This window comes from Hibiscus syriacus, unplaced genomic scaffold (assembly GCF_006381635.1).
Source record: "Hibiscus syriacus cultivar Baekdansim isolate YM2019G1 unplaced genomic scaffold, ASM638163v2 tig00111028_pilon, whole genome shotgun sequence".
Classification (NCBI taxonomy): domain Eukaryota; kingdom Viridiplantae; phylum Streptophyta; class Magnoliopsida; order Malvales; family Malvaceae; genus Hibiscus; species Hibiscus syriacus.
In genome coordinates, this window is record NW_024062961.1 from 81,592 (window position 1) to 106,041 (window position 24,450).

The 24,450-nt window shown below is 33.3% G+C and overlaps 4 protein-coding genes across 4 annotated transcripts; 2 read left to right on the forward strand and 2 right to left on the reverse strand.

Moving 5' to 3' along the window:
* Positions 1-6,329: 6,329 nt before the first annotated feature.
* Positions 6,330-8,930, reverse strand: LOC120151181. Its single transcript, XM_039163714.1, has 4 exons — positions 8,486-8,930; positions 8,164-8,250; positions 6,610-6,651; positions 6,330-6,377 (listed from the first exon to the last, which is right to left on the reverse strand). The coding sequence occupies exons 1-4, from the start codon at positions 8,861-8,863 to the stop codon at positions 6,330-6,332; spliced, it is 555 nt and encodes a 184-aa protein (XP_039019645.1). The 5' UTR covers positions 8,864-8,930.
* A 3,399-nt stretch (positions 8,931-12,329) lies between these two features.
* On the reverse strand, positions 12,330-16,377 carry LOC120151182 (protein trichome birefringence-like 37). The gene is made up of 3 exons (XM_039163715.1): positions 16,208-16,377; positions 15,953-16,114; positions 12,330-12,523 (listed from the first exon to the last, which is right to left on the reverse strand). The coding sequence occupies exons 1-3, from the start codon at positions 16,375-16,377 to the stop codon at positions 12,391-12,393; spliced, it is 465 nt and encodes a 154-aa protein (XP_039019646.1). The 3' UTR covers positions 12,330-12,390.
* A 100-nt stretch (positions 16,378-16,477) lies between these two features.
* On the forward strand, positions 16,478-16,809 carry LOC120151162 (60S ribosomal protein L35a-1-like). Its single transcript, XM_039163699.1, has one exon. It carries the CDS (start codon positions 16,478-16,480, stop codon positions 16,655-16,657), a length of 180 nt encoding a protein of 59 aa, XP_039019630.1. The 3' UTR covers positions 16,658-16,809.
* Positions 16,810-20,852: 4,043 nt separating this feature from the next.
* On the forward strand, positions 20,853-24,409 carry LOC120151183 (myosin-7-like). Its single transcript, XM_039163716.1, has 4 exons — positions 20,853-20,908; positions 21,756-21,881; positions 23,212-23,355; positions 24,272-24,409. Exons 1-4 carry the CDS (start codon positions 20,906-20,908, stop codon positions 24,407-24,409), a joined length of 411 nt encoding a protein of 136 aa, XP_039019647.1. The 5' UTR covers positions 20,853-20,905.
* The last annotated feature ends 41 nt before the right edge of the window (positions 24,410-24,450 follow it).

The window sequence follows — 24,450 nt, forward strand, 5'->3', positions numbered from 1 at the left end:
AACTCTGTAGTATACTCTACATACTCAAAGGGACACCTCCTCCAAGACAAGTCCACTCAAGTTGTGCTTCTCAGTCTGTTTATTTTTTCTTTTTTAATAGTTCTCAATTTGTTTCTAAATTCCCTTCTACTTCACATTTTTTTCCAATGATATTCTATTATGGCATTATAGGCTAGGACATCCCAATATCCATTATCTTGAAAATTTGTTTTTCGAGTTGAGTAAAAAACTTAATTTTTTTCTCTGATATTTGCCTATTTACCAATTTGCCAAGCATACAAGAACTGTTTATCCCAAAACAAATTACACACCCTCAACCTTTTACAATTATCCATAGTGACATTTATGGCCCTTCCAAAGTTAAAAACGTTGTTGGATGATGTTGGTTCATATTCTTCATTGATGATCAATCTTCATTGCTTCAAAATAAAGGGTAATTGGATGAAGTTGTTGTGACACATCATGAATTAGGGTACTGTGGACAAAATTATACAGACAATTGCAGAACTCACAAAAGAGCATAGGGAAATAATACAATGGAAGCATGAACCATAAACAACAGGAAAGAGAAAGTAGTCCGAGCTTTCAAATGGTTTCTAGAAACTTGATCAAAATTTAAATATGAAATGAAATAACAGTAAAGTTGATCATAGATAAACCCATGTCCAACAAAAAAATTGAGTTTAATAGTTCACCTATCTAGTAATGTCGTTTCTCTTCTCACGAATAAAACCAACAGGCTACAAAAATAAAGCTTACAGTTAGGTATTTCAGAAGAATTATAGGTGCACAATATTCTTTTTCATTTTATTTATGGAGCATAATATTTTCTCAATTGCTACCAACTTTGTTCTTTAGGCAAAAAATGCAAGAAAAGAATCTTAGAATATGTTACAGTTGGTGAGATGAGAGGGAAGAGATCGATGATGGCAGAGAGAACAAAGGAATTGGGAAAAGAAGAAGCCTAGGGTTAGGGATTGAGGATGGTGAATTGGGAATCGAGGCGAGAGAAGGAATGGAAAGAAGGGAATTAAGGATTGTAACTGAAGAAGAGGAAATGATGCATTTACCCTTCCAAGTGATTCGTGCAGCTGAACTGGTTCAGGAGGCATTGGATTTAGTGGAGTTTCAGACCCAAGCAGAGTTGAAGCAGCCCAAGACTAGTGGCCCAGTAACCTGAAAGAGAAAGATATGATCAGTTTGTTATAACTGTTATAGATGTAACGCCAGCTGGCATTATTTGCAATTTACGTTTTTAGCCCTGTAACTAAATAAGACTGGTTGTAAGGCATTGATTCCTCAGATTATGAATGAAGAGTTTTCTATTTCCCTGAAATCCTTTCTTCTCTATTTTCTCATTCTTACATTTTTATCTAATTCTCTTGAACTGTAACAATTTGGTATCGAGAGCTTCGGTTCTGGAAACAAGAAAATCAGTGGGCATAACAAAAAAGAATCAGAGTATGGAAACGGATTTAGCTGGTTTGCAGAAACAGATAGAGGACTTAGTAGCTATGGTGAAAAAATGACAAGATGAGACTAGTCCACCTAAATGGTGGGAGATTCAGGAAAATAGGATCACTACACTGGAGTCTAGGCTAACTACAAATCAAGGATATGTTGAAGAAATCTTGAAGATTTTGACTGGGAGGAAGGAGGACCAAAATCAGTCTGTTGATGATCAGGTACAGACCCTTAATTCATCTAATATGAGTGGCAGACAACCTGTTAAGGTGACAGTGATAAATGATAAGACTAGGTTTACTTATAAACCTGATGAACCTGGAATTCTTAAGTCTAAACCAGCTGATTTTCCTAGCTTTAAAAATGACAATCTGATGGGGGAGAACAGTACTGTTAGAAATCAGTTAGTGGCAGTGGAAGGGGATAAAAGAGGTATTGGGGGGTCTTCTAATATGTCAGGAGCAATGTGGCATAGACCAAAAATTGAGCTGCCAATGTTTGAAGGACTTAATCCAAGGGGATGGCTACAAAAGTTTTTGAAATATTTTGCTCTTTGTAATATTGCAGATGAGCAAAGAGTTGAAGTGGCTACAATGCATTTAGGAGGTAAGGCTGAAATTTGGTTTGATGGTTATATTATGCAAAAACATCATGTTACATGGCATGAGTTTGAGGCAGACCTATGTCATAGGTTCAGTGATAGATTTTTTGTTGATATAGTAGAGGAGTTTAGAAAGTTAGTGCAGAAAGGGACTGTGGATGAATATCAGGACAGATTTGAGGAATTACAACCACATATGTTACTACATAGCCCTACACTATGGGAAGAATTTTTTGTTTCACTATTTAGTAGTGGGTTAAGGGAGGATATTAAACACAGAGTTAAGGTCTTAGCACCTAAGTCACTTTCGGAGGCATGTAGGCAAACTAAGTTATATGAGCTGTCTATGGAATTTGAAAGCAAAAGATTGAGACCAACCTTCAGAAGTGCACCCTATACAAACCCTATATCTACTCCAAAGCCAAATCAGCTACCAGTACAATAGAAAAATTCAGCTAATCTATCACCAAAGCAGAATTTAATAGATTACAGAAGACAAAACAATTTATGCTTTAAATGTGGAGATAAATTTATTCCAGGTCATCAATGCAAAATGAATCAATTGAACATGATGATGGAGGATGACACTGTTTTACCCTCAGAAAATTCACCAGCAGATTCGGAGCAAACGAGTATGCAAGAAGAAGAGAATCTAGAAATATCAATGAATACTATTAATGGATGTATTGATCATAATACCTTACAGATACAAGGAACAATTCAAGGGAGGCCACTTAGTATATTGATTGACAGTGGTAGTACTCACAGTTTTTTAACACCTCAGTGGGCTGAAGCTGGTACACGGGTTAATACTCCTTATCCTTTGGCTATTACAGTAGCAAATGGACAGCAACTTTATAGTTCAGCAAGGTGTAATGAGGTGGAATGGAAGATGCAAGGGCACTCTTTTATGCATGATTTTAGATTACTTCAGTTGGGGGACAGTGATATGGTATTAGGTGTGGATCGGATGAAACTGTTCAGTCCAATTTTGATGGACTTCAATAATATGACATTGAGTTTTGTGCATAAAGGGGAGCAGATTATTATACAAGGTCAGCAATAATCTAATTTTCTACAGCAGATTTCAGGAGCTACCCTATTGAAGATGACAGCTTCTGATTCATCTATTCTGGGACATGTAGTCTTATTTACTATGTCTGAAGGGTCCAAGTCTGTTCCTACAACTATTCAGTCTCTATTGGACCAATATCACTTTGTTTTTACTGAGCCTACAGGTCTGCCACCTACAAGGAATCATAATCATGCTATTACTCTTAAACCTGAAGCTGCTCCTATTAATTTAAGACCTTATAGATTTCTACACAATCAGAAAATTGAAGTGGAAAGGCAGATTGCTAATATGTTATCATCCTCTATTATTCAGCCAAGCAAAAGTCCATTTGCTTCTCCATGTCTTTTAATAAAAAATAAGGATGGTACTTGGAGGTTTTGTGTAGATTACAGTAAGCTAAACAGCATGACAGTGAAAGATAAGTTCCCAATTCATGTGGTGGAGGATTTATTGGATGAGCTACATGGAGCTGTTTATTTTTCTAAAATTGATTTGAGGTCTGGTTATTGACAAATCAAAATTAAACATGAGGATATCTATAAGACAGCATTCAGAACTCATCAAGGCCACTGTGAATTTAAGGTAATGCCCTTTGGGCTTACTAATGCACCTGCTACATTCCAAGCTCTAATGAATGAATTATTTAGTTCATTTCTTAGAAAATTTGTCTTGATTTTTTTTGATGATATCCTAGTTTACAGTACCTCTATGGCAGATCATGTTGTTCATCTTCAATTAGTTTTGGAAATTTTGAAAACTAATCAATTATTTGCCAAGAGGTCCAAATGCTTCTTTGGACAGACTCAAGTGGAATACTTGGGCCATATTATCTCAGCTTCTGGAGTCTCTACTGACCCTTCCAAAGTTGAAGCTATGAAGGATTGGCCTGTGCCAAAATCTCTAAAATATTTGCGTGGATTTTTGGGCTTAACAAGCTATTACAGAAGGTTTATAAAGGGTTATGGTACAATGAGTAAACCCTTGACACAACTGCTCAGGAAGGACAGTTTTAAGTGGAATAAGGAGGTATTTCTGGCTTTTGAGAATTTAAAGAATGCTATGTGTGAAGCCCCTGTTTTAGCATTACCAAATTTTGGTAAATGTTTTTATTTGGAGATAGATGCAAGTTCAGGAGGAATTGGGGTTGTATTGTCTCGGGATGGAAGACCTATTGCTTACCTTAGCAAGGCACTTAGTCCTAGACATGCTGCTCTTTCTATATATGAAAGAGAGTACCTTGCTATTTTATTGGCAGCTTCTAAATGGAGACATTATTTAGAAGGCAGTCCGTTTGTTATCAAAACAGACCATGAACCTCTCAAGTATTTATTAGAGCAGAAATTAACTACTGCTATTCAACAGAAGGGTCTGACTAAACTGCTGGGGTTGGATTACACTATTCAGTACAGGAAGGGAAAATCTAATGTAGTTGCTGATGCCCTTTCTAGACAGTGGGAAGATCAAGTTCAATGTTTAGCTATGACTACTATTTTGATCATTCCTAGTTGGGTGCAAGAGGTGGAAGAGACTTATAAAGGGGATAAATTAGTTGCTGAATGGATCTCTGTTTTAACAGTTACTCCTAGTGTTGATACTAGGTAGAAATATTCTAAGGGTATCCTTAGATTTCAAAATAGAGTTTATATTGGAGCTAATGGAACTCTAAGGGTGCAAATTATTCAGATCCTACATGATTCACCCCATGGGGGTCATTCTGGTATACAGGCCACTTATCAGAGGATTAAGGCTTATTTTTATTGGCCTAGGTTGAAAGCTATGGTAGCAGATCAGATCAAGGTTGGTACAGTGTGTCAACAAACAAATGTGGAGCATATTGCTAAGCCAGGACTCCTACAACCAATTCCTATTCCTCAACAGGCTTGGGAGTTTATTACTATGGATTTTATAGAGGGTTTACCTACATCTTTGAGGAAAAACTGCATTTTGGCGATAGTTGACAAGTTTACAAAATACAGTCATTTCCTAGCATTGTCACATCCCTATTCAGCTGCTGATGTAGCCAAATTATATTTGGATATTGTCTATAAACTTCATAGCCAGCCTAAAATGGCCATTTCTGACAGAAACAAAACATTCACTAGTCTCTTTTGGAGAGAACTAATGAAGCAGCTGGGGACTAAGACATTATTTAGCACTACTTACCATCCAGAGACTGATGGTCAAACAGAAAGGGTGAATCAGTGTTTAGAACAATATTTAAGGGGCCTATGTTTTTTTTAACCAAAGCAGTGGGCTAAATGGTTGCCACATGCAGAATGATGGTATAACTTATCACACTGCCCTAAAGCTTACACCATTTCAGGCTTTGTATGGTTATAAACCTCCTACTATAGTTTGGCAGACAGAAACTACAGTGCAGTCTGTTAGTGATTTAATGACTAGCAGAGAAAATATTAGACAATTGGTTAAGTTACGGTTAGAGCAAGCAAGCAGCAGAATGAAATAGCAAGCAGACAAAAAGAGGACGGAGAGGGTATTTGCAGTGGGAGATAGTGTTTACCTGAAGTTACAGCCATATCGCCAAACTTCACTGGCCCTGCAAAAAAATTTAAAATTAGCAGCAAAGTATTACGGTCCTTATAAAATTATTGAGAAGATTGGGGAAGTTGCGTATAAATTGGACTTACCAGATTCTTCTAGGTTGCATCATGTTTTTCATGTCAGTGTCCTGAAGAAACATGTGGGCGATTCGGGTATTTCTTCAACTGAACCTCTTGCAATGGATGATGATGGTCAGATTCGCGTGGAACCGTATAAGGTTATGGGCAGAAGAATCATAAATAGACAGCACAAACCTGTAACTCAGTTGCTGGTACGATGGCGAAACCTCGATGAATCCAGTGATACGTGGGAGGACTATACTGTTCTCCGAGGACAGTTTCCAAAGTTTGATCCTTGGGGAAAAAGATCGATTCCAGCGGCGGGTATTGTTACAGTTGGTGGAGATGAGAGGGAAGAGATCGATGATGGCGGAGAGAACGAAGGAATTGGGAAAAGAAGAAGCATAGGGTTAGGGATTGAGGATGGTGAATTAGGAATCGAGGCGAGAGAATGAAAGAAAAGAAGGGAATTAGGGATTGTAACTGAAGAAGAGGAAATGATGCATTTACCCTTTCAAGTGATTCGTGCAGCTGAACCGGTTCAGGAGGCATTGGATTTAGTGGAGTTTTAGACCCAAGCAGAGTTGAAGCAGCCCAAGACTGGTGGCCCAGTAACCTGAAAGAGAAAGATATGATCAGTTTGTTATAACTGTTATAGATGTAACGCCAGCTGGCATTATTTGCAATTTACGTTTTTAGCCCTATAACTAAATAAGACTGGTTGTAAGGCATTGATTCCTCAGATTATGAATGAAGAGTTTTCTATTTCCCTGAAATCCTTTCTTCTCTATTTTCTCATTCTCACATTCTTATCTAATTCTCTTGAACTGTAACAGAATAGTACTTACCGACTGAGGGTAGCAGACATCCACTATTGCATATCGGTTCTCCTGCATTTCAACAAACATGATTAGAGAACAAATGCTAGTTCTCGACCATACCTTCTGATGGATTTAAGGTATTGGTGGTACACGAGGAATTACCTGTTGGTCAGGGGATGGGGCTGTCGAATTCCGAGAAAGTGGTTGGGCGTCATAAAAAAACAGCTTTGGAGGAGAGAAATGCTATATTTAGTTCTCTCCGAAATTTTCAAGAAAAATTCTCTGCTCATCAAAGGAAGCCTAGTTAATGTCAAAGCAATAAGTCTCAGAGGAAGGTGCATGGAGAGGGAGTTTTTTCTGATCTTGAAGGTTCTATAGTTGGAGTTTTGGATGGTCTATGTCGACAAGTCGAGCTAGAAGAGGCAGTAATGCGGAAGAAGAGTCTTGTACTCTTCGAGTGGAAGTTCAGGGCTTTTTGATTTTGGATTTTATGGTTTGAGTCGGCTGTGATATTTGGCTTCTGCTGTAATTGTTTTGTTTTTGTGTTGGTTTTCGGGTAGTTAAGGTGTTAAATCTGGTTAGTCATTTTTGTGATTGTCGATATAGCTTAGTTGGATTTCGTTGTGTTAGTGTTGTTGTTTAGGGTTCTTCTGGTTGTTTTGGGTTATTTATGTTGGGGGAGGTTTTTCTGATTGTATCTTATGTTTCTTATGGTTAATGAAATCTTAAGGCACTCTTTTCCTCCTTCCGCTGATTAAGGAGCTTTTCTACAAGCTCTTTTAATCAAGAAGGAGTTTTTTAACGAGGTCTTCAATTCCTATAAAAAAAAGTAAAAAGCAAAATCAAGAATCCAAAAGAAAACGAAGATGAAATAAATATGTATTTCTAACATCAGAATGGCCAGAAAATTTCTCCCTGATATGAAGTACTTAATACTCTATGTTCTGTTATCAAGATGTTGACAGCTTAATGAGCACACGTGTTTGTCATATCTAGGAGCTTTTGCATAGTATATTAAAGATCTCTAATTTTATTAAATATGTGCAACCATTTCTTCTCTTCACCCTATCCCAATCTTCTGCAACCAATTTTACCTAACTACTTTTCTTATATTCCAATTTTATTTTTTTCCTTTTTTATGAATAGTTTCTCCCTCTTTTGAATCAGTTTGCTGGAATATCAAAAAGAATTCATTCATGCGGCATTTAGAACTACAAATTACAAACAATGTTTATATGAGATATCCTTTTCAAACTACATCAAGATTATATAAAAGATCAGCAAGGAATAAAACGCGTTTATGTAAAACTCAACATTGGAAAAATAGCAAGAAAACTGTAACATGATAAGTATAAACCTATTTTCCTTTTAATGAGCATTTTAAAAACTTCTTCTAGTTGCCAAATAGAAAGAACAAAGAAAAACTAACATTGGAAAAATATCAACATTTGTAGTAGTATGTCAACTTATAGATCATCACACCATAAGAAAAGATTTTGATGATGAGCTTCATTGTGATGCTCATGCAGTGCAAAATTAAAGCTCTAATATATACTATATAGGGTAAGAGGGGGGTATTACCTGCTCAAAACCAAGTACAATATTTGCCCCCTCGATATCCCTGGTAATTAGAAGATTGGACCTAGCAAGAAGAGGTGCAATTTGAGCCTGAATAATTTCAGAAACAACTATTGTCGGCTAATTTTTTGAATGTATAAGTGTTAAAACCTCCAAAAGGAAAGAGTAACCATTAAAAGAAATATAACATAACAGAATTAGCATCTAAAATTAGTATCAACTGTAGGTGAACGTATTCCCCTGCTCCAAGAACTAGGTTTGAATCTCCCTTCACCCAATGAAAAACAAAAAGGTGAAAAGAAATGAAAACTACAAAGGACTTTACCTCTTCTTGTGATGTTGGCCGAAGAAAACCTGAGATATTTTGACAAACTGGTTGTTGCTTGAAAACCGGTACAGCTCGATCACTAGATTCTTCTACTTTAACTCTACCGCCGGGAAAGCATTTTTCAAATGGATGTTCAAATGATTTCTGTTCTCCAACATAATTTAGGTGCTTACATTTTCTTCTTTTTTCAAGATCCTTTATCATTTTTCTTTCTGCAACCCAAAGCTGTGCAAGAAAATTTCTACTTAAATCAGGTTCATTGTTAGCAATGTTGCCATAATAGCAATATGCAGGACTCCCTTGTGTCGACCAAGGAGAATTTCCTCGAAAAGAGCAAGGTAGGTTAAATCTCGAAAACAAAATTCTCCCAGACATCAAACTTTGTAGAGAACCTATTCCACCATACCCAGAACATTCCTGCTGCTAAAGTTGCTGATGGAAACACCTTTGACCTCGAATACTAAGAGGAATGCAAGGCTTTGCTGGGTCAAAAATACCATAAGGATGTTTATTCAAAACATGATCATGGAATGATTCACCTAATGTGGATATCTTCCTAGAGGATTCCTTAACACTAGACAGGCAGCGAAACCACTTAGTTGGATTCATCTAATACAGATGAAGCAGTACCTGCCCAAATTGAAGGCATAATACTAATCACAATCGTTTACTGTAAATTTCAAGTGAAGGAAAATTATTAACATATAAGAGAATAAACTATACACAGCAGAATCAAATGAGGTTTCATTTTTTCTCTTTCTTTTTAGAAATATATAAAAGAAACCTAAATTCATTGTGTGCGAGGTAGGGGTGTAAACAAGTCGAGTCGAGTTCAAGTATTGTTGAACTCGATTCAATTCGAAAATTCGTGAGTTTAAAATTTTTAAGCTCGACTCGAACTCGAAATCTTGAACAGAAACTCGTGAGCAGCTCGAAAAGACCCGAAAAAAAAAAATCTTAAACTTAACAATATTAAATCTTCAAACTTAAACCTGAACCTTAATTACATCAAAGTCTTATTGTATTTTTTTTTATAAAAAAACAACACATAAATTTTAATATTATTAATAATTTATTTTTTTTAAAATAAAATCTTAATATATTATATTTTCGAGCTGCTCACGAGCTTTTCGAGTCGAATATTAAGTAGTTCGTTTCAAATAACTCGTTTCGGCTCGTTAAGAATTCTAGTCGAGCTCGAGTTAAGTCCATTCGATCCGAGTATTTATTGAGCCTTAACTAGATCGATATCGAGTAGCTCGTGATCTATCTCGTCTCATTTACAACCTAGTGTGAGCATAGCATAGGAAAACAAAGGAATATCCCAATGAAATTAAAGTATTTATTTGGGGTAAAAAAATCGAAGGAAGGGAAGGGAAAGGGAAGCAAATACTGAAGAATGAGACTTGATTGCTTAATGTATTGCCTGGTTCGTAGGGTTTGGTTTAAACGGAAGGGATGGGCGGAAACCACTGGGAACAGGCGTTGACTGAGATCGCACCGGCGCTTGACTCCGTTTGTTTGATTCAATAATCAAACTAGATATTTTGCAACAGTAATTAGGAGTAATATTTCTTTACACTTGTACGCGTGGTATTTGATCCCAGATATTTTGATCCCAGATATTAAGTCTGTGTTTGGTTCACGGAATGTAAGATTATCAGTGAAAATGTAAGATTATCAGTGAATAAGATTACTGAGAATGTTATATTTTGTGTTTGGTTGGTTTAGCAGGAATGTAAGATTACCGTGTTTGATTAAAGGAATAAAAGATTATTGGAATATATATTTGACCAAATTATCCTTATTATATATTTATTTTTTTAACAAGTTGAAAAATATTTATATATTTTCTTTAAAAAATTTAAATTCATAAAATTTATATAATTTTTTTTACAAAATTGAAAATATAAAAAGGTTTAATGAAAGGGTACAATTTTATTTTAATCCATGAACTTCATATAAAATTTTAACTATAGTTTTTTTTTGTAAATTTAAAATAGTTTAAGGATAAATTTGTAATTTAACATTCGTAGATTTTTTATTATTCAATGACAGAAGAATGATATTTTTGGCAAAAAAATTAAAGGCATTTTAGTCCAAAACGTCGGTAATCCAACAATACTTAAGGAAAGGGAGGTAATGACATTCCCAGTAATATACACCAAAAAATGCACTATTGGTAATCTTACATTACCGAGAATGAGATTCACGGGCTAACCAAACGGGAGAATGTGAATTTTATTCCCATAGGAATCTCACATTCCTCCATCCAAAAGCCACCTAATGGATGACAATTTTTATGTAATATCAAATACTTTCAAATTTTATATAATATAATTATAAATATATTTAATTAAAAAATAAATACTCAAATTATACTTCTGGTTAATTTTATTGTTAAGTTTAAGCCTATAACTTTTCTGATTTAAATAATTACTTAATATTCTTCAAGTTGATCAATTATATTATCATCGTTGAAATAATTTATTAAAATTACTCTATCAATCAATATTTGATATCTGATTTAATTTTTATTTTTTTAATTTTTTCAAAAAATGAAATTCAAAAAGTTAAAAGAAACTTTACATTTTTATATTTTTACAAAACAACCCAAAATTCATAAAACCTTAATTTTTTAACTTAAGTTTAGGAGTTTAAGGCATTTAGATGATGAAAAGAGGATGACCAATAATGCATGCCCAACGATAAATGTATGGTATTCGATAAGGGTAGTGATAGTCAACAGTGGTAATTGATTTTGAGATTAGAACTTTGGGTACATGGATTTAGGGGTTTAAGGTTTATCAAGAATTAGGGTTTAAGTTTAGGGATTTATGGGATTAGAGCATCGAAAAAGGATGATCGACAATGAGAGTGTGACGATAGATGGATAGATTTTCAACAACATCGGTGGTGATAGACGGAGGTAATATGCTTTGAGATTAGGATTTTTTGTATTGAGAATTTAAGGACTTGGGTTTAAGGAGATTTATGGATTTATGTTTAAGATATAGATGATTAGAACGAAAGTAATAAGAAGATCAATAATGGTAATTCAGTTACAATTAGATGGGCATTCAGCGAAAATGATGACGACAGAAACCGACAATGGAAATAAGTTTTGGGGCTAAAGATTTTGAGATTTTTTAATTTAGAGAAATTTACTTTTTAATAATAATTTTAAGTTTTATAAAATAAAATTTTCAAAAAATTATAAAAGCATGCATATTTTGAGTGGTTGACATATTTTTTAACGAACGTGACAGAATTGACCTTAAAATTGTCCTAAATATATATATATATATATAATATTTGAGTATTTTTAACAAATGGGTTAATTCCAATAATTATCCTCAACTATTAAAAGTTATAAAATGGTCCTTCAACTATATAATGTTTCTTTGTTGAGTCTCTCGAATTTTAAAAGTTACAAAATGGTCACCCAACTATTCATTATGTTCCAAACTTATCATTTTTCGTTAAAAATCAATGGTCAGCATGTTAACGTCAAACTCATACTACCGTCAATTTTTTAATGAAAGATGATGAATTTAGAATATATGAATAGCCAGGTAACCATTTTTTTAACTTTTAATAGTCAGCGAACTCAACAAAGTAATGTTTTATATTTGAAGGATCACTTTGTAACTTTTAATAGTGAGAAGACTCAACAAAGTAACACCCTATAGTTAGGGGGTCATTTGTGTACTTTACCAAAAAATTAATATTCTTTTCTACTGTTGGGAATGAGGGCAAGTTTAAATTTATATCTAATTTAAAGAAAATATTTGATTCTTTGGTAAATGTTAAACTAATTCCATTTTAGAAAATGCAATTTATTAAGCGAACAAAAAAAAGGTTAAAAGAAATTACAAATTTAAACCAACGTCCCTAGCTCCCTAGGAATTTGAGAGCAATGCATAGAGAATTTGGTTCCATGTATCATGTGGTCCAGCAAGACACCAATGGCTACAATCGTTTCCCTTCTTCCCATCATAAATAGAAGGATGACCATCTTTCCTCAGCAATGAATGTAACACCCCAATTTAGGGTTAAATTTTAAAAATTATAAAATATTAAATTTAAGTGGTATTTTGAAAAAATTAAGGATTAAAGTGTAAAATCGTAAAGTTAATAGACCATTTAGAAAGTGTAAGAAATTCAGTGACCCAATCCTAAATTTACCCATTTTTATTATATGTTAAATTATAAACTCTCTCACTCATCTGTTTTCCAGAATGTTTTTTCATTCTCTCCCCCGTTGACCCTCATTTGTTATTGACCGAGCCGTTGGCCGTTGACTTTGACAAAAAAAGTTAAAATTTTTGAAAAGTCATATTTTATGTTTTTCGACGTCATGAGTTCGTTTTTTCAAATTCAAACTCAGTAAGCTATTTTTCACTGATTTATCACCCGATTCGATCCGTTTTTCGCAATTAAGCTCTGTTTTTTATGAAATTTTTGTTGATATGTATTTGAGGAATTATTGGACTTTGAATTCAAGTTCGAGGGCGATTGAATAGAGTTTAAATGGTCGATCGGTATGGCACAGAAATCGAGGTAATACTCTACTACCTTTTGTATGCTTTATGGAACTCATGGATAGTTGGTAAATGCTTGATTGGAATGATTGATCTATTAGATGTAATTAATTATCATTGAACTCATACATAAATAGGATTAAGGACAAAACAATGTAAAAGCCTCAGACGACTCGAAAAAGAAATATGTAGAGTGACCGAGAATATACATCGGTTCAATAATTTAATCAGTAAATTAGTAAAACTCAGAACTCGTAAATTATGATTAATCTCGTTATAGGTTAAATGATGGAAATATTTGGATATGAAATTATCGAAAAGAGCGCCATGTATAAATTATAAAAATGCCCTTGTATTGAAAAATGACCAAGATTTCCCTTAGTGGTGAAATTAACCTTCAGTGAGCAAATGAGCAAAGTACTCTGAACTTTAATGGAGCTGGAATACTTTCAAGCCTAATTTACCCGAAGTAACGACACTGTCAGAATTAATCAAAATTACGATAATACATTTAAAGAGTAAAACGAAATATGGATGACTATGATAATAAAGACGACTTGAAAACTCATACCTTGATTCACGAGAACCTTGGAATCATCAAATTAAATTCTGGATCTATATTGGAATTATAGAAATACCCCTAAAGTGTAAAATGACCAAAATGCCCTAAAGTGTAAAATGGCCTAAAGTACCTCTAAACCCTAGAATTTCTAATACCCTCAGCTCTGAAATGAACTGAATGGAAGTATTGTATGTATCTGAATAATTGAAATGACCGAATTACTCTGGAACACTGAAGTGACTGGGATAGACTTGACTAATAAATGAACTTAGCAACCTCAATGATTGAGGATTAAGTAAATGATTTGGATAAGTCTGGAAACTCTGATGAACATACATGATGTATCATCCCTATGGGTTATGAACCACTAATCAAGTAAGTCGGTATTTCCTGATATAGTTTAAAAGTGGAAATGAAATAAAGATCTATGGAATATATGTTCGTCTCTTTAAGATATATTCAACGATGATTCTAAAGATGATCTATGAACAATAATTGTTGGTATTAAAGAGTGAATACCCTGGAAGGAAAATGAATTGACTATTCGACAGGCATCAGTTATGGGAGTTGCCAGCTCAAGTTGTTCAATAATTCGATAGATCGACACAAATTATAAGTGTCCTAAATCTTCATTTCTCCCTTATCAGCTCAAATCACTACGGTCATATATGAAAACACAAGTAACTCAGATGTAAAAGATTATGAATACCCCATTTGGTTCAATTAGACTAAAATCTTGTTAATTCAATGCATACTCTCGAATACCCATGATTGTTTGGGTAATAGAATCACTCTCAGTAAATATGAATCTAGAATTATTCTGTATAAGGTTCCTGAACACTTTTCGGATGCACATGAATCATAGTGGGATTCTTAAGTATCAACCTTAAATGTCTGATTAGATCGATTAGTAATCGATTCCCTTCAATAGGACCTCTTTCCTGGAATCTGATCAAATTGTGCAAGTTTCATGTTATTCATACTGATAATTACCAAATGCCTCTGAAAAATACTTGGATCCTCTAGTGTGTTCAACATGTACTACATGACGATTTTATATGTTTTGAAATGAGTTTTTAACGAAATTATTGATTTATTGGTTTATGAACCATGACAACATGGTATGTGATATCTGATTACTGTTTTCATCGAAAACTATGAATTGTTCCTGATTTATGGAATCATGTAATTTACTGGTTTATGAATTATGGTTACCTGAAATGTGTTATCAGGTTTCCTATTTTCACTGGAAAATATGATGGTTATTGATTAATGGACCATGAAATATATTGGTTACTAATGGAATTGTTTTATTGGGATATTATGTGGGTAGATTAGAGATACAACATTGATCAAGTTGGAAATTTCTTACGGACCTAAGGTGATCCTTGGGTAGGCTCTCAGGCCCCAAGGCACTCCCTTGGGTTAATCATTGGACTACTTATGGTGTACAGGTGGAAATCAAGTATACGGTTTATTTCATTATCACGATTATGACATATTACTGGATCACGATCCAGATATTACGATTTACGGCTAAAACTGATTTCTACTGGATATTTATATGGATAGGATTCTGGAGTATGGAGGCACAACCATGATCCAACTGGTAAGTCCTTACGGACCTAAGGATACCCTTGGGTGGGCCTATAGGCCCCAAGGCATATCTTAGGTTGGATCCCTTTGATGTGTGCTTAGGGTAAGCCTCATGGACGTAGTTCTGGGGAACTGCATAATAGAGTTGGTTGGAGGGTTTCACTATAGTTTTAAAAGATTTATATATTTTTACTGGTTTTGAATGGAACACACTGGATATCCTATTCGACCTCCTGAAAACGTGATACTATGAATGCTTCCTATAAATTGATATCTTCATGGCTTTTACTCGATGAACTACCAGTGTAACCCCAGATTATTTTGAAAACCGGTATACGTCTGATCCAATAAGAAAATTATATGGATTTCCATTTATCTGCATGTCATGTAGCATCAACTAGTAGTATTGTATTACTGAGCTTCCCAAAACTCACTCTATTACTCACATTTCAAGTTAAAAGAATCGTACCAGTGTATTTATCGACATCAGTACGTGAGTTCTTCCGGCGTTGCTTACAGAGTATGGTACATGTGATTAGGGGGCATGTAGGTTGTATTTTGTTTTATATATGAGTCTGAAAATCTATTTATTTCTGAATACTGATAAATTTTATTTTGTATTTATAAATCATTTTATGATTTTACATGTTTTCATAAAAGTTTTAAATCCGCTATTTTTACGGTGGATCGCTCCAGTGACCCTAATGTGACATTCCGGATCGGATCGAGTTACCAACATCGGTATGAGGGAGTTACAATGAAAGCATCGTTATATCGAGCAAAGTGACCGGCTTTGACATCGTTTGCAATACTTGCTTCACTACCAACATCGCCGGCGGCAATGGTCCGGGATAAGTTGTTCCAATTAACGTTGTCGTTTCGCCTTGACAGGTTTTCGAAACCGAACTGTTCCATTCCCTGCCACTGTAAAAAATTCATCCTTTGTTTAGTATGTTACATTAATAGCAGTACAAGAAATAATTTATATCAATAATGAAAATAAATAATTTAACTTACTCGGTATGAACAGGAGAGATACCCTGAAAAAAATACTTGAGTAGTATGAGGATCATATTGGAATTAACCCATTTGGACCAAGTAGTTAGTCCCTCTTTGAAGGCCATTAATCTATCCATATCCTTATATATCTTTCCTCCCAATTCAATGAATTCCCATCTAATTTCCATTAAAACGTGTCAAAATATATATATGTAAAGGTAAAATTTCTTTAATAGATAATAGAGTGAGAAAAATTGTTTATATAAGTTGTAGTAAAAAATATTGCGTATGGCTTATATCTACAAGGCTAAAGTGAAGAAGAATGGCTCACACTATCGCTGCATCTGGGGAAAGGTTGCTAGACCTCATGGTAACAGTGGGGTTGTTCGTGCTAAGTTCAAGTCTAACCTCCCCCCCAAATCTATGGGAGATAGAGTCAGAGTATTCATGTACCCTAGCAATATATGAGTAGTGTAGATCTGCGAGGAGATCAGTTGATGACTTAATTGGCTCGACATTTTCACTTCGTTATTATGAACTTAGTCAAGATTTTGTGTGCTTTGAACCTGTCATTTTGTATCTTTAGGATGGTGGATTATGAGACTGCTTTTTTCTACATATATCAAGTATTTTCATCAAAAAAAAATGTAATTTTTTTAGCAATACTCGATGAAAGTTGTCATGATTACTTGACGAATTATAAAAATCGTCAGTACTACACGACGACTTATGAAAGTGCATGTAATCTTGACGATTTCCATCGACTATTGTAGCAAAACTTTTAATTCGAAAAATAATTTATATTGCATCTTATACGTACATTTGTTCCTTTCCTGTATGAACCCACGATCAACGAATAAACTCCTGCAATAAATATCCATTTTTAATTAAAAATTATTAAAATAATAATTATATATTAATTCAAAAAAATGAGAGAAGAATCATTTAGTGGCAACAATTATAAAAGAAAATGTTATTCAGCTAAGAAAATCAGTTTTCAAACAACTGTGCAAATATATGTGCTTGTAATTGTCCTGGACTTTTGAAAAAAAAAACCGATCAAACTCACCGGTAGAGGAAGTGTGGGGTGGTTGCCTGCACTCTTAAAATTGTATTTGGATAGCGGCACTGCTGCATGAACCATGCACAACAATGACTCCCACATATTCAAACTCAGTGAGTCCCCAACAAACAGTATTTTCTTCCCCTTCATCTTCTTCAAGAAATCCAAACCATCAAATCTCGGCAACGAACAAGCAGTGGGCTTCCATTTATATTTGAGGTAAAATTTATCAGGTCGTTTATTTCCTTGACAGTCTAACTGAACAGTTAATAAACGGACAACTCGCACTGTTGTAAAGAGGATAAGTATCATCTTGTATCAAACTCCCTTTGAAATAGTCACATCCGCCTCTCGGTTTAGACGGCTCGACCGACTCGACTCGACCGAGCCATGAAACGAGAAGAATAATGGAGAAATAAAAGCTGCAAAAGCTGATGTGATATCCATGGCGATACCCCCATTTTCTTTTAAAGGAGTTGAGAATTACAACAAGGGTTGTAGTTATTTATACTCTCTCCTTCGGTGTTGTCAGGTAAATTTTATTTTTTTACCGTTTCGTTTTCTTGATTTTTTATATATTGGATTACTGATTTAAGCTTTTTAGTATAAATTTATTCTTTCTATTCAATATATATATATATTTTAGATGTAATTATTTGACTGTCTCTCATGATTCACCATATATATGGTTTCTTATCTATCTTTTTCAGATCTAAAAATTTAATAAAATTAACTGACGTATACGTTAAGTTTAAAATTATATTATTGACGTAGAAGTTATAACTATATTAGCACATAAAATTAATGGGTGACAAAACTATGGAATATAACTATATTTGAAAAGAAAATCTATAACTGTACCCTTTCGTGCTAATAAAGCTGTTAGAAATGGATTTAGAAGGAGATGTGTTAAAAGATGATAAACTATTATTCATAGCCACTTCGTTTGTACCAAGAAAAAACCCTTTCGTGCTTTTGTTTGAATTAGTTAAGTTTGTTGATGGTAAAATTTGAGCTACGATCATTATAAGTAGGGGTGTTCATTCGGTTAAAACGGTGACCGACCGAATCGAACTATCCTTAATCGAATTAACCGAATTTTTTTTTTCTTTAACCGTTAACCGAACCGAACTTTTTTTCAAACATATTAACCGAATCGAATTAATTTCGGTTAATTCGGTTAATTTTCGAATTAACCGAATTTTTTTTAAAAATTTTCTAATTTATATAAAAATTAAATGTTTTTAATTCAAAAAAGGTTTATAATTAATTTAAATAATATATAATTATAAAATAAAAATTTCAGATAAATTTTTTAATTAATTAATATTGATTTAGATTTAAAAGTTATTGGATCTTAAATTATTAATTGAGTTTTAAATTGTTTGGGCTTAGCCCAAATGATATATATAATATATTTAATATTTTTTAATTAAAAAAACAGTTTACAATTAATTTAAATAATATATAATTATAAAATAAAAAATATATATATATTTTTTAATTAATTAATATTGATTTAGGTTTAAAAGTTATTGGATCTTAAATTATTAATTGGGTTTTAAATGGTTTGGGCTGAGCCCATATGTTATATATAATATATTTAATATTTAAAATTTAATTTCGGTTAATTCGGTTAATTAACCGAATTCGAACCGAATTAACCGTTAACCGAATTCTAAAAATTTTCTTAACCGTTAACCGACCGAACTAATTCGGTAACCGAACCGAAATAACCAAACTAATTCGATTCGGTCGGTTAACCGAATTAGTTCGATTATTTGAACACCCCTAATTATAAGTCCATTTTTATTTAGATGAAGAATTGCATACGATGATTCAATGAAGGATGGTACGACGAAGATGATGAATAATGTGAGGTTGAGAGAGAGAGTGTGCCTAGGATTTTGTTCTCAACCTTGCATGGTGTTTATATATTGACCCTTAGTGCGGATGTTAAACCTAAGATTATGATAATTATTTGTAGGTCAATAGAGAAAATAAATATGGCCGCTAGTCAATAGATTTGGCCTTTACAAACATATTTTCTTTTTTCATGTATATATACTTTTATCTATATTTATACTTATTATAAAATGGTTGATTGAGTTGATATCACGAGTCATCTTAATACCAACTCAATGATGAAATGATTGGAATAATTTCAACGTAAATGATAACAAATAATATATTAAAGATGTTATGTTTTTTATATATAAATATTTAAATAAATAATTAAAATATTATTAATTAAAATTTTCATCACTGAGGAAAAAATTTATTTATAAACTTTTTACTACTACATTTATAATAATTTATTTTATTAGTTTTTATATATATATCATTTTAAATAAAATATTTCTTTTTTATTTCTAAAAAATTTAATTTAGAAGTTATTTTAATTAAAAATAATAAATTATTTTAAAAATTTATATATCTCGTTTATTACTATATTCAATTTAATAGTTTTCCATAAAATTTATTTACATTTATATTTAATTATAAATGTTAGATTTATTTGTCGAGTTAAACATAGTATTTATTGCAAAATATCCATCAATTATCATTTAAACCCATTTAATTATAAAAATCCTAAAAGATATAAATTAAAATGGCATAATAAATTATACAAAAACAATCATGAAAAACAATATTTAAAGGGTAAAGTACAAAATGGTACCTCGACTATAAGATATTATTTTGTTGAGTCCCCGACTATTAAAAATTACAAAATAATCTCCTAACTATAGGAGTTACTTTATTCAGTCCCTCAACTATTAAAAGTTACAAAATAGCCACCGACTATTCATTGTGCTTATCCTTTTCCGTTAAAAAATTAACAATCGTCTGAGTTGGACGTTAACATGTTAATTGAAATATGATAATCCTTTGATATTATGAGATCATATTTTATCATATCTTAGTTAGAAAGTTAACATCCAACTCATATTGTTGTTAATTTTTTAACAGAAAATGACGATTTTAAAACATAATCAATAGTTAGGTGACCTTTTGTAACGTTTAATAGTCGAATGATTCAACAAAGCAACTCCCTATAGTTGAGGAATTATTTATAACTTTTAATAGTCAGAAGATTGAATAAAATAATATCCTATAGTTTGAGGACCATTCGTGTACTTTACCCTTAAAGTAATATGAACTTACATGAACAATTTAATCCATGCCACAAACTTTATTCATGCATTCACCGTGAAAAAGCAGTGTTGAGTTTATATCCTCCGAAATCGAGGATAAACAAGGAATTTCGTATCGTAAATGTTGTGCTTTTACGTCGTTCTGGAAAACTGAAAACGAGAGCGAAAAAAACGAAAAAGAAAGAAAATGGTTACCGAGAAGAGGGAGTAATTGATTTTGGCTATCTTTTGCCGCTTTCATGCATTGGCGAATAGGTGTTTTAAAGGTATGCCGTTGAATTATTATCAAATAATACGAATTGTTATTATTGATGATGATCAATCTGACCTCCATTCGCTCGTTCATTTACCGTAAGAAACGAAATGGGAAGAAACGGACACTGCGATAATCGATTATCTGCAATCGTGGAGAGAAGGAATAGATGCATTTGGTGAGATTGATAGAGAGGGATCAAGGGTTTATTGGCTCTGCCTTGGATCTGAATCTAATCAGAAACGATGGTATTCATTGTGTTTTACCCTCCGATTTTATTTACGTTCAAGTTTATTTCTCTTTTCCTGTATTTCTTTATAGTTAAATGTACCTTTAATGGACTGTTCTGTTGATTTTGGATTCAGTGTCGTGAATGAATAGACAGATCATTTAGCTCCAATGAACTAATTCGATTGGGAATTTATATTTCTATTTTTTTCTCTGAATGTTGTTCGTTTCCTCCATTTTTTTTGGGTTGATTTAGAAATGTGCACTTCTTCAATGTGAATTATTGGGCTTTGAGTTTCATTTATTAAAAATAAAATTCATTGTAATTATTGAGGAAATTTAATTTCCTTGAATTCATTCTAGTTTCTAGAGCTGCATTTCTATTTTTTTTTGGTAGGAAGGTTTTTTAATGGATAGTAACCTGGAAATTGTAATTTGCTTAACGCAATTTAATCAATAATTCCCCTACAGCAGTGTGAGCATAATATACTAGTCTCTTGAGAAGTTTCTAGCTCACTAAAACTTCGGCAGATCAGGGTGTTCACAGCCTTGGCGCTGTTCTTCTAAGAGTTCGTTTTGTTGACTTGAATATGTGTTTCCCAAGTGAAAGTTCAAAAATATTGTAATTGTTAATTGAAGGATGTAATAAAATTGTTTTAGAGAATTATAGGGTGAGAGAGATGTAGAGAAACCAAAACATGGATTCACCAATGTGGCATCGAATGGTGGTCACAAAATGCACCATATAGCCCTTTTGCTGGACCTATATATAATTGTAGAAATATAACTTATTTTTATGTTTCATTGTTTGTGATGAGTCTGTTTTCCTTCAAATTGACTTGCTGATGATTTGACATGGCGTCACAGGTTGCTCCATCAAATGTTATTGTCGGATCTGTCGTTTGGGTGGAGGACCCTGAGGCAGCTTGGTTAGATGGGGAAGTTAAACAAATTAACGGGGAAGAGGTTACAGTAAAATGTAAAGAGAAATCAGTAAGTGTTTGTTTTACCTTTTTTTACCATTTATGATATGCAAGGATTCGAACATAATATTTTTATTACCTTCTATTGTCAAATATGTTAAACTTCCTTCCAACAGCAGTTTAGTTGCAACTAAATGGTTTAATTCTTTCATGAAGGGCCTTTTGCTTTGTTCCTTGCAATCAAGAAACTTATATGTGTATTTTAAGCTAGAAATGAATAGAAAATCACCACCACCCTAGTTGAATGAACATGGAAGTTTTAAGTTATATTGCTAAATTTCCTTCATGAGATGATACGATTTTCATTATGTTTATGGAATATCTAGAGATTATGGCTAAGCCATATTTTGTTCTAAACATAATATAAAGCTGTAGAGGATGTTATTGTTCTTCTAGTACTTGGTTGCCAATGGTTTACTGTATGTTACAAATTGGTTTGACTTGAGTTTAAGCAGGGAATTCTTTTTTCCTTGTTGATGAGATATTTTTAGGTCAAACTAGATATAAGCTCATCTAGAGAACCTGGAAATGAAACCCTCTAACTTCTGAATTCCGATAAGTTTGTTGCTCAAAATTACTGAGACCATTATGCTAGTGCTGATGGTGTAAGCTCTTTTACACCCACCTAATGTTTTACTCATGAGTTTTGTCTTCATATGTTATGCCATCGTATTATCTAATGCTATGGACTGTGGCTTGATACTAGGGCTCCTTTGTTAAGTCATATAGTGTAGGGTTTTAATTTTTTGTAACTAGAAGTGCAAGGAGGTTTTGGCATCATGAATCAAATTGTAGGTGTGGTCTGCAAACCCTTCAAATTATGGCATATTGCTTATGCACGGTTGTTGGGTCAGAAAGCAAAATGTTTTTTTTAAGTATGAGCTAGTGACGAGAAATCAGAACTGTTAAATGTCTAAGACTACACGAGATAGGTATTTTTGAACAAGAAAAAGGCCGTAGAACGAAAAAAAAAAATGATGATTATGTATCATTTGTGCTAAAATATGCACTAGAAAGTTACATTTCATAGCTCTTGTTCCATTACCTATTCATGTTGGCTATCGAGATCTTCAACTGTTCATTCCCTGCAAAAGAATAAATAAATAAAGAAAAAAAGGTTTTCCATTCATTCAAGATACTGCAATAAGCAAACTAATCCTAGATATGTTTTACAGTTTAGACAAGGAACAATTGTAATCACTAATAAGGTAATTAGAGTAGGATGCAAGATCTTTACTAGAGCAGTAACTTTTGGAAATATATCATGGCTCATGATTCTGCTATGGTATAATCTGGTAAAGGTAACAAAAGGTTTGAGTTGTTCCTTTTATCTTGTGTAGGTTGTGGCCAAGGCATCTAGTGTCCATCCAAAGGACCCTGAATTTCCTCCCTCTGGTGTTGATGATATGACAAAGCTGGCATATTTGCATGAACCTGGAGTTTTGCATAACTTAAAACTTCGATTTGATATCAATGAAATTTATGTAAGTATAATAGATAATTTGCATCTCCTTAACCTTTTCTTTTTGATGTTAGACTTATTTTAGAGTTGGTATGGTAAGGGTTGTTCAGTGTTGAGAGAGATTTTTATGAGAGAAAAAAAGGGGAGTTTTTTATTCTCTCTCATTTGTTTTGGTTAGTTACAGTAACATCTATCTCTATTATACATGGTAAAATACCCAAACAAGAAACTATCGCAATGCATGCTATTAGGGCCCTTATAATGGGCACAAAGTACAACAATTACTCCTAAAATTTCTATTCCAAAAACCAGTCAACTCAATTACTCTAAAATATCCCTACCAAACATCAGTTGACATCCCCTGACTTCCACACTCCCTCTCAAGTTTGGCTGTGAATGTCCATCATTTGCTACATGGACTTCAAGCTCTTGAAAATATTTCAATGAAATGCCTTTATAAGAATGTCTGCTTTATGATATGTACTTATTGTGAGAAACTGAGAGAAGAAAAGAAAATTTCAAATAATTTTTCATCAAATCTAATATTTTTATCAAAAATATAAAAAACACACCTGATTTTATAGGCGATTGATTACAAGTTAGAGTCCTAATAGGTCTCTTTCTTCCTAACATTTACCTCCTAATCTGTATCTTATCTCCTAAAAAACTTAATCCTAATCGTACAATATAAATAAATTAAACTTTATTTCCTAAAATAAATTAAACTTCTAAGTGAAATAAAATTCTTAATTGTCATCAATTTTCTACACTCCTCAAGTTGGGGTGTATATGTTTATACAAAACCAACTTGGACTTGAATCCATCAAAGTTAAGTCTTGGAAGGCCTTTAGTAAGAATGTCTGCAAGCTGCATTTGAATTGATTTTTAATCTGTGTGCTATCAAGTGATGTGGTGAATGCTTTGAGTGATGGCAACAGTTTTACGTAGGCTATGTATCTCTTAATAAGATGATCATACTATTACAACCCGTCCTTGCTCAATGGATACAAAACACCCATACTTTAGCACCCGGTGCAATGGCTCCTGGTGCATCTCGGTTTTCGTTTCCTTTGTGACTGGCCTTGAAGAGGGGGGATATGTCAAGTATCCGCTTGGG